At 43.2% G+C, this 11,425-nt stretch overlaps 1 protein-coding gene across 8 annotated transcripts in view; it reads right to left on the bottom strand.

Annotated features, from left to right (window-relative positions):
• The window catches only part of robo2 (roundabout, axon guidance receptor, homolog 2 (Drosophila)), a 245,935-nt gene extending 238,238 nt beyond the window's left edge, over nt 1-7,697 (bottom strand). For all 8 annotated transcript variants that reach the window (XM_031863437.1, XM_031863444.1, XM_031863442.1 and 5 more), the window contains exon 1: nt 7,191-7,697. In XM_031863437.1, the coding sequence (XP_031719297.1) occupies nt 7,191-7,314 (124 nt within the window). In that variant the 5' untranslated portion in view covers nt 7,315-7,697. The remainder of the gene's footprint in view (nt 1-7,190) is intronic.
• Between the last annotated feature and the right edge of the window lie 3,728 nt (nt 7,698-11,425).

Raw genomic sequence — 11,425 nt, 5'->3', positions numbered from 1 at the left:
TCCACCATCTGGTGGCCCCCCCTTTTCCCCGGCGACAGACCCCCCCCCCCCCCCCCCCCCTTTACTTCCCACGGATCACATATGACCTAAAACACTGCCTGCAGCTACTTTCAAGAACCGTACTGGTGCGTTTCCTGATGCTTCGCTATCACTGGTGGTTATTCATGTGTTCAACAAACTTTGGGTGCATATGTGTACACAGTGTATGATTTTTGGGGACAAAACGGGAGATTACGTTACCATCTGACTGAAGCATAGTGCTGTGGTTTTTGTACGCCATCAAACTAGAGGCAGGGAGAATCTCTTTTAATAACAGTTGGTCAGAATAACACCAGTATGTTCCTTTTATGCCATGTCCCCCTGTGTTCAGACTGTTTCAATTTTTCTTTTCATGTGCACCATCCACGCATCCAAGCTCTGTGCTGGCACAGGAAGAGGCCGTTGCTTGACATACAATATTGGACAAGACAGTAACATGGAACATTTAGAGGAGGCTGGAGAGGGTACCGTCGCACAAGGCTTGCCAGCTGTGATAATGATGTATAATTTAATTGAAGGCTGTGCTTCTATCCTCCATAGAACTCAAACCGCTCTCCTCTTGTCAATGCATTATTCAGGCTAATGGTGACCCTGAAATAGAAAAAAAGCTTCTTATCTGTTTAAAGTTTTATTGCAGAGAGCAAAGAGAGGTAAGGAGGTATATCAAAAGAGAGTGGGTGAGAGTGAGACAGGGAGTCACAGATATGGTAAAAGAAAAAGCTTACTGAGAAATAGTCTACTGACGCTTTGTGATTGCTGTTTCTGACCATGACAGCGTCATCTTCCTGGCAACAGGAGGAAAACTTTGATGTTACTCTATTCTCAGCTGTTGACATTTCCTGGGAAATAAAGATTTCCCAGGAAAAGCCAACGCCTTTGGACGGCAAATTGGAGAAGAGGCTTTACACCTTGTCCTCAGCAGACTGCCGCTGTCCCTTTTTTTCTGCATCAAGGATATTTAAATGAAAAATTTAAACAGCCAAACTTGTATTCCATCGCCATCATCCGCATCATCGTGATCTCTGGTGAGCGAATGAGAGCGAGGGAAAGCAAGAGGGGGGAAGATATTCGGCACGGCGAAGCACCCATGCATACACTTTTACACGTGGACCCACCTTCACATGTGATGAAACAGACACGTTGCAACTTGGTTGAGGCCAAGTGCGGGGACGACAGGGTGAAAGGGTCCGAGGCCGTAAAACGCGCCCGCTCCCATTCATCACGTTAAGTTGTCATATTTACAGTCGGAAATCCAGCCATAAAACACTGTTATTGTAAAGTGTAATTTCCGCCGCAGTTAGAAATCAGCTTCATTAGAGAACGTGTGACTGGAATGTGGCAATTAAGCTGCGCTATATGGCAAGTGGGTTGGGGGCTGGGGTGGTGAGGAGGAGGAAGTGCAATACCCAGTGATGGCACTTTACCAATTTACTGAAGCAGTTCTTTCACTGGCTCAGTCTATGATTGCCCACAATAACTAATCTTTCCTCAGATTAACTTTTTACCTAATGATAAATCCCTCACTTAGAGGATTAGGAAAGCTAGGCATAAGAAGTAATTTATATCTTTAGCTGTATAATATCAAGATTATATACAATAGTGTAGAAATAGTTTCATCGGGACTGCCTACTAACAAAGGGAAATTATCTAAATGAGTATGGAACAGATAACACAAATAGTTATTGTTGTGAAACGTTCTGTGACTCTCGTTCTAACGATCCTTATGACAGTTATCTAATCTACATTCAGCTACCTTTAGGTTGTTTGGTTTAAAGACAACGTTATATTGGAATTGGTGAAGATCATAGAGGTTAAATAGGTTCAAGCTTTATAGCACAATTTAAATGCAATCTGTAAAATAATTTCCAAACCAGCATGTATCTTGTATGCTCTTGTATCTGTCTACGCCTATCCATGGGTGGACACCTTGCATTGACCATTTTAATATTGCTGTACTCACTGAAGAGGTGTTCTTCTGCTGAACTGACCTGGAAAAAGGTAATTTATACAAAGATATGTAAAACAAATGCTATAAAGCCAATATACTGTACCACCAAAGCTCAATATACTGTATGGTTACACAATAATCTGCTGTTAAATGATTCAGAAGGAAATGGAAAGCAAAGCATCGTACAGTGTAGGTCAGAGGCCTCAGATCAACTAATAAGTGTAAATGCCTTTTTCGTCAAAAAGATTTTTGACATGTGACAATAGAGAAAGCACAGGTATAACTAATAAATCAAATGACGACTGAATTCCACTAAGCTGCTTCAGTCTCAGGGTCTTGGCATTGTGCAAGCTGACTCACCGTCACACTGCCTTACTGGGACACTTGAATAGAACACAGCCGTAGTTAATGCTGTTAGCAACACATGCGTTTCTAATGGAAAGTCAAAATGTCTGCTGTGAAAAGGTCTTTAGCGCCCGTCCTCTATTGTGAGTCATGAAACGACACCTCAAATAAAGTTTTGCTTAATATCACGTGAACACATCTTGGACGCAGTGACAGTGCAATCACTTTATTTTAATTATTAATATTTTAACGTCTAAATGTGTAAAAATCACTAGTTTTGCCAGTGCTATATTTAGTTTGGAAGAGGAATACTTATGTTATGGTAATTCAGAATCCTCAACAATTGTATGCATGTTACAACCCTGTATGTTGCATATTATGATTCTTTACAATACTTTATTGTAAGAGAGAGCAATGCTACAACACAGTCACACAAAAATGATTTTCTTAGCACTGGATTTGACTTGATTACAGTCTAAATTGAGAAGCAACAACATATTCCTAATGTTGGCATTACATTCATTTCTAACAAGGCGTAGGTGTACAACATGAAGGCAAGTATTCTTCTCAACTAGCAGTTGAGCATAAAGCGTAGTGATCGAATTGGATTGAATGAGTAACAGCAGGCACGTTCTCTGCTGTTCCAGCCTTTTCTTCGTCATGATTGGGTAATTATAAGGGAGCAAAGTTGGCTTCATTATGGATGTACTTGCTGGCTGTCTTGTAAACAATTTGTTTGTAGAAAATGATGTGTTTGGCGGTACTGAAAATGCAGCCTACATTTTGACATTAGCATACATGGGATACTGCAAACATAGCTCTGCCTGGTGAAACCAAACTGAGTCACAGTATGTCAGTGAAACGTCACAGGGACAGATAGTGAGCACTTTCCCCCTGTGCTCTGTGACAGCCATCACTGTGTCCCCTGCCCCGAGACACAAGTCAAAACATATTAATTGAAAGTAATGACAGTGATTTCATTTTCTGTCAGGCTGGTGCCTAATTTTTCCCTTATTAGTTTGTGTAACATTTCTATCCCTGCAGCGAGTTCTGACTTCCTGCCTGGGCCAGGGCATGGGGGGGGGTGATATCCACAAATAGTAATTCTACATAAATAGGAAGCAGGCTTGTAAAACATACACTTCATTAAAGTTTTATATCTAGCAGACTAAAAAAAGAAACTGTTAATTTAAAAAAAAGCACTGAGGATGTAAGAACATGACACAATGTGTTGCTTCAAAGAATAATTCAGTTTATTTAAACTTGGGGAGCCCAAAGTGCTGCAACCTCGTTAAACAAGTCCTAGTCTTGGCTAATCTGGGTTTTGTTTAAAACCTGTGTGATCATCTGACTGCTGGTGTTTCATGCCACGTTGGACTTATTTAAGTTATTCTCAGCGGTTACTTTGGGTAACAAATTTAAGGAATTATCCTTTAATGATATAAGACTCAAAATTAGGGTGGTCACTGGTCACCATTTTAATTGAGTTGATCATTAAATAGTGATTTTAATTATTCAAATCATTTAGAGTTTCAAAATCAACGGAGCAATCTGAATAAATGTCGTAGAGTTCATGTTTGCGTTATTCTTCGTCGTGGTCAGAGCAGCGCTGAAAAGCACTCACTAACTGCACAGTTACGGAGTACATGCAAACTCAGATGAAGGAAAGCAATTTGGGCTGTTGATCTGCAGCAGGCTACGCTACTCCTGTGTGGGTAGGAAGTGGTAATATTAATTGGTGCTCTCCTCTCCTGGTCTATAAATCTGATTCTCTCTCAGCCCCTTCCCAGACGGTCAGACACACTCAGCTGTGGGAGTGTGGGAGCGGTATTTCTGTATTACGTGTTGGTGACTTCTTTTGACCATTATTCTTTCCCTGACTGGCTCTGCAGGCCCCTGTTTAGTGAATCAGTTGTTGAGAACATTAGGAAAAATGACCCCGTTCTAAACCCGGGCTAGTCCAAATATCGTTTGTCTCGAACACAGCCGGGCCTCTCTCCACCTGGTCCTGTCTTCACATTACCATTTATTGTAGTTTGGTGGGATCGGAATACATCCAATTGGATTCCTCCCCCTATTGCACGGGCTCTCTTCCATCTCTGCTGCCCCTGATCTGTGCACCTGTGTGATATTAGTTATGGAGGCTCTCTCTGCAGGGCGGTGTGAGGATCTAAAGGAACAGTCATTTTCTAGATTCTGGGCGATGTCAGAACTCATGCATAGGAAGTCAGTAAGTTGGGTTGTTTCTGGATAACGAGACCTTCAGAACTAGTGCTTCCGCTCTCTAGATATGGTATGACGATGAATAATTTGCAACCTTCACCATACCACAGCTGGTATACCTGGTGTTAATCCACTGAGTACCCACAGTCAGTACATCAGGCTGTGCAAGGATGGCAGAAAGTCAAAGCGAAACACATTTTGGTCACACTGAATCATAAAAATACAAGGAACATATTTATAAAATGTTGTTTCATTTTGGGAATACACCTTTATCGCCAATATTTTCAGTATTTCTATATATGAACTGGTTTTGAACATCCACCACTGAAGTAATGCTCCACCAAAAATCAAACGAGTATCAAACACTCATCCCCTGTAGGCTTGACAGATGCGGAGGCTGTAAATGTTTATAGCTTTAAAGCTTCAAGGACAGTAACAGCACAACACAGCAATCTCTCTATTCAGATCGCAGGAGTGGTTTGTCAGGATTCTATGGACATTTTGATATGTTTTCCACCAGGTCTGGTTGTCACCATAGCAGTCTGTGGTGACATAAATTCAGGGTGACCAGACCCGCTTCTCTTTGAAAGAGAGAGCAAAACACAAACTTCAACCAGTGGCCTTTCAGAGAGTTTGACTTTCAACAGATAGATGGATGGGTGGATGATCAATGCATGGTTCCACTTAATGGAAGATCAGTGCGGTTTGAAAAAAATCGATTGCATAATGCTGATTAACTACAAGGTGAACCATCTCATATTGTACCGTTACCAATTTAAGTTTATTACAACCTGAGTCTCAAATGTGTCCCACGGCCATGTTTTATTGATCTTTAAGTACACTGGCCACATAACTACTGTAGATGTATAACATAATGCTCAGCCATGTAATTTCTAATGAGTAAATAAGATGGATTAAAGCTTTAGAGAGTGTAAACCTCCAGGGGGTTCTTACCTTTGTAAATTGTAACAGCAGGGACAATATTGACAGACACTGTGCAGTAATAACACAAGCATGACAATCGTGACGTTAAATGTGATAATGAACGGCAATTTACAGTCAATGTAAATTGCCGCTGGTGAGAGGAATACAATGATGCAATGTTAAATAGCTACTCCCATCCAATATCTTCTGCGGGTAATGACAGGTCATCCATAAACATTTGTCAACCCTGCACAGATCTCATCTTAGCCGTGGAAAGTATTTTCTAAAATGTGTCACAAAACCGTAATTAAACAAGCAAGGTTACAATTTAGCGTATGGCTGTGGAATGATTTGTTCAACTGTTCACAGGCAGGAATGGGGTCGATGGCCTAATTACACCGAGGGAGGTCACTGCCCTCCATTTCACCAGAGGCCAGGGATAGCTGGCGTTTCATATTGTATCTGCTTTAGCCTTGGTCTACAGAGGTTCATATTTGCACAAAACACGTCGAATTCCAACCTTGAAGAAATGTTTACCCATCATTCGATGTTGTGAAAGTGATTAAAAAATGGTGTTGATTTTGAAAGCTCTGGCAGAGGGAAACTTTATTATGTCTCTTGTTTTCCTCCTGTCATAGACTGGTGGTTCATTGACAGAAAAAAAAAATCTGTGAAATGAAATTATCGTCAATTTGTACGAGCTATTTCATATGTTCCCTGTAACAACTTATGCCCTTCCTAAATGATTAAAGCAAGAGACGAACTGAACATCAAAAGACAAAATTCTTTCACTATCCAATAGTTGGGAGTGTGTAACATCAATGTGAGAGCAAAGTCCAAGTCATTAAATTAGAACTTCTGAGTGTTAATGATGCATGTCGGTGAGAAGTATGCGCACACGGCAAAAGGAGGGCGCAAAAAGAGATGCATCTGAAGAAACGGGTTGAAGCAGAACAAGAGCAGATCACGGGGAAGACACACACGTCCCACTGAGCGTGAGCCTCGAGTGCAAACAATGCCGACAGGCTGCAGGGAGCATCTCTCAGCCTTCTCACTGAGAACCAGCACTAAGATTAGAGGTTCCTTTAATCCGATAAAGGGGATTAAATGCTACAAGAGGGGGCGAGAGGACCGCTCCCACGGAGGGGCTAAGACGAATTATTAACACCTCTCCTCAAGACTGGTGATCTAAGTCTTTAAAGCAAGTCTCACAGTTGCGAGACACTGGTGGCATTTCCTGGCCAACGAGCATTCCAGCGTGCTCAGATAAACAGCATCTCGCTCAACACACTCGAGAGACGGCCAGGTGGGTTTGAGTGTGTGAAAATGAGTGTGATGAAAACCCTTAAACCATGAAAAACGTTAACTAAAGTGTTCGCTGTTGGACATCTATACATTGGCTCCCATTGAAACGTCAGACAAAACCATACAGTGGACATAAGTGGTCATCACTTCCTTCCATGTCAACTTCCTTTGAACACATCTCAGCAAACGTAGACCAGAGTAAAACAGAGGAAGAGTCCAGACTTTTTCATACAGCTAATGGTGGCACAAAACATCCAAATCCAAAAGTGTTTGAAGGCAAGGTCAGTCTGTGATGAGACTGTGTCATCCAAAAGGTAACCATATAAAAAGCGCACTGATACAGCAGAGCTCAACATCTCAAACCCAGCACCACAAACAGAAGTCATGGTTGCCAATCATCACTTACCCCCCTTGTTCCATCTGCCTTTAGTCCTTGCCTGATAGGTGCCTTCGGGACAGCCGGACAGCACCAAGATTAAAAAAACAAGTTCAAACACAGAAAGAAATCCAGACTTTGCCCTGGAAAACATGTCCAAGAGTTGCCGGCAGCTGAGTCACTTTCACATGGCTGTGTTTCCTCCTAGAGCGGCGCGGCTGTGGCGCATGGTCACCCACGCGTGGGCTGTCATCGTCAGTCGCGCTGGTGTCAGCAGTGGCTCTCTAGTCCTACCATGCTGCTCTGCGACGCCCCGGCTCGGTGCTGGTCTTCACTGATGCTGGAGCTCCGGGTGAAGCCGCATCTCTCTCCCCTCCTGTAAGCTCTGGCTCGCCAGAGCGCACGGGAACCAAAACGGGATCTCACAGCTTGCCACGCGACGGCTCGGCTCAGCTACGCTCGGCACAGTGCATAGGAACTTGCTCTCACTCAAGCTCTCTCTCTCTCTCTCTCTCTCACACACACACACACACACACACACACACACACACACACACACTGACACTCACACTGACACTCACACACACACACACTGCTTCTCTCAGCGTCTCTCTCCGTCTCTCTCACGCTCACTGCTGCCGATGCTGCTGCTGCTGAAGCTGCTGCTGAATTATTTCCTGCCCTCCTCACTCTTGGGTTTCAGAGGGAATTCACTCTGCGCTCTGTCTTTTGCTCAGAGCTTTACATCGTGAGAGAGAGATGAGAGGCACTCTGGAAAGAATTCCTTAGGGGTGTGTGTTGGACTGAGGCTGTCTGGTTGTTTACACCAACCAAGTAGGAATGACAGGTGAACAATCAAGGTCCATCTTTGCAGAGATGCTTAATATCGGGAAGACATTTGCATGGAGGTTGCATCACTCTTGCCAGAGCGAGGGGCTAGGCTTGACTGGGGGGCAACGGAGCACAGAGAGAAGGATAAAGAGAGGGCGGGAAAAAGAGAGGAAGAGATCGGGGAGAAGCACACTGGTGGGGAAATTGTAGGGATCTCGCCTCTTGACCCGCCCACTCCTCTACTGTGACAGCTCCTGGTCGAAAAAGTGGACTAAATATACAAAGTCAAACTAAACCATTGTGAAGGTATTACTTATTTGGAGCATGTGAAAATTCCAATAAAAAAAGTAACATGCTCACGTCAGAATGTGTGTTGTAGAAATATGTCTTAATACCTTATACACCTGAGTTTGTGTCGTCTGCAATGTGATTTGATTGTCATCATATTTGTGGATCATACGAGTTCAAGTTCAAATTGAATAAGTTGTTTTGCACAATTTACATTGGTATGGAACTCCACTAGCTCTCTCTTAATCCCGTGGTTATCATTATTTTTTAAATGAATCTGCCTAATAATTTTTTTGGTCAATAAAAAGTAAAAAATTGTCAAAACTACATTTCCCATATAGCCCACCGGGACTTCTTTCTTTCCGGCCAAAAGTCCAAAACTCGACGATATAAAATGTCTTTGCCGCAATGGAAACCTATGCAAGAAAACTGCAAAACACGTTCATAACTTCTCCAACAAACCAGAGGCTACATAAACATTTGAACACATTAAAAGCCTGCCATGGACAGCCATACTTTTGTAAGAGCCTGTTTTTTGGATGCGAAGCACACCGTTTTATCAAGTTAGCCTTCCAGCCACATTTCTCTGACTAAGCTCCAAGGTCATTACGCTCCCAAGTTCATAAAACAGGTACTTCACAGCGAACAGGCTGCATCGTGCACACACCATGGCTTTAATGTCCTAATTACAGCTTCTGAGGAAACCCGTGATCAAGTCCATCATTTTTTACACAGTGCAAATTAATATCATGAATCCGCACATAATCTTCACTCGTTTTCTATCTGCAAACCCCCCCCCCCCACCCCCCCACTCTTCCTTCACGCTATCTCGCTTTCCCCTCATAACAACCTGCAACGACACAAGGAAGTATAATTAAGCTTTCTGCACGTGAGGAAGAAAAAATGTGTATTTTGTCAAAGACACCAGCAGGAGCATCTGTTGGCAATACACATTTTTCGATGACAGATAAACAAGCGCAACGTTTTCTCCTCTCTGGGCTATTACACCGGAGCCAAAGCACATATTTCTAAAGTATGACAGTGCTTTGTCAATTGAGTTGTATCGTTTTAAAGCAAATCTGCACTTGACAAGGTAACTTCAAACCTTAATGCTACAATATATCCTGCTGCATGTCTACACCTCTAAGTAGGATTTTTCCATCAGTAGCCTGCAGCTTTTTGTGTTTAACAGTAATACTCAGATTATTCTTTTTGCATATTAGGAGCCTGGCGTGGTACCTTAGGCTCCAAATTTGAATAATGCTGGCGAGAATAAACAGCAGATAGCTTAGATGCAAGTGATTAGTGGAGGACGACCTGAAAATATACGGAGCATGTGGTCCAGCCTGTGCTAAATAGTAAGTGGTCTACAGTGGCAGCATTGATACAGTCGGCGTCACATGGCTGTGCTTCCTGTAAGCCATGGGAGTAGAGGAAGGACCTTGAAAATGACAATTGTTGCCATAATGGAATATGGTATTGTTGCAACAACTGCAGACTATTAATTTACACCTTAGAAGGTAAAGCTTCTTTTTTCCACACGAAGCACAAAATGTATCGCCATCAAAGCGCTGCGAGAGTTATCTTAACGTTTACCAAACCAAGTCTGATCTAAAAGCTAGTGTGCATCAGTCTCCCTTTCATGAGACTCAACAACACATATATCTGTATTATAACAATTATGTGGAAAAAGTTCTGTACACAAAGTTCAGAAAACATAAAAAAAGAGCACAGATGTTCCAAAAACAAACTGGCGCCGCATGCCATCAGCGGATAATAGGGACAGACTTTGATGTCTGCTGCCTCTTGTGTAAAATTAGTTCACACAGACATAAATCTGGTGAAGTGTAGCTGGAATTAGCATTCACACTTTCTTTGTCTAAGGTCCCTTTGAGCCCATTACACCAACCATTCAAAGTTTGCTTCAAAATGCTTTCCGCTTCTTTAATACAGTACAAAAACACAGAAGGGGGGGATAAGGAGAGGGAATAAGTGGGATAAGAGTGGAACGTGTGCAGCGTGTGATAGTTAAGGCGAGATGTATAGAAAACAATGCACAGAAGTATTGTTTAGTACGGTTCTGTAACCAAAACAGTCAATGCCTCGGTGGAAGGAGTAAAGCGGAGTAGGGTGGAGTGAACTTGTGGAGGTATGGGAACTCCTACATCCATACTGGTAAGTCTGACAGCTTATCACCCCCAGACAAGAGGCCCCTGGATAAATGTGGTCAAGCAGCAGAGGAGCCCAGCTTCAGCAGTGATGGGGTGCAGGACAGTGATAAGGATGAAGCTCTACTAGGCGAAATGGGGGGAGCGAGGCGAGGGGCCCCGGGCGGAGAAACCCAGCCAACAGCGACGCTCATTCCAGCTCTCGCTGGCTAAACCTCTTAAAAAATTTACACATAGGCATTCACCATACTCAGCAAATATAGGTTACAGCATGCGTGCGTTTGTGTGTGTCTCTTGAGTGCAACTGGGTCTGTGCGCGAAAGAAGACAAGAGCCCATTTTCACATCTTACATCTGAACCCAGAAATGGAGAGTAAGTGAGTGTAGAGTGGGAAGAGCTGAAGAGTGAAGGAGGGGGAAAAAGAGTAGAAAGGGGGGGGGGGGGGGAGAGAGAGAAAGAGAAAATGTCTTCTTGATGTCTCTCCCTCGCCGGTCTCTTGAAAACACACCATGTAATTTGCTTTTTCACAGGAAGTGAAAGAGCGAGCACCATGAATTGATCCCTTGATGGAGATCTGGCTCTTTGTGTAGTCGTTTTCTGCTCTGCGCATCTGCCTGCCCAGATACTGGATAATCTACTCGCTCGCGGCATTCCTAATCCAACCATCCATCCCCATTCACTCCGCCCATGTGTGTCCCAGCACAGGACAGGGGTGTAGTTTGGAAGTCTATAATGGAAGAGATGCGGTTGTTTGTCTCTCTCGAAACGACGGTCGTGAAATAATCATTTCTCCTGCAATCCTAACCTCTGGGTAATGATCAACGGTCTAATTATAATCAGAATCAGAGCCCAGCAAGTTCCAACCAGATAATCAGTGGTGGAACCTTTCTTTTGTTCGCAGCTGAACGCAGCCTTTCCCCTGAATTCTTACCAATATTCCAAAGCTAGGACATCCATGACAGTCTGTTTGTTTGTGTT

The sequence above is a fragment of the Anarrhichthys ocellatus genome, unplaced genomic scaffold, assembly GCF_004355925.1.
Source record: "Anarrhichthys ocellatus isolate YVR2014 unplaced genomic scaffold, GSC_Weel_1.0 scaffold29, whole genome shotgun sequence".
In the NCBI taxonomy this organism is placed as follows: domain Eukaryota; kingdom Metazoa; phylum Chordata; class Actinopteri; order Perciformes; family Anarhichadidae; genus Anarrhichthys; species Anarrhichthys ocellatus.
This window is presented reverse-complemented; position numbering and strand designations above follow the sequence as displayed.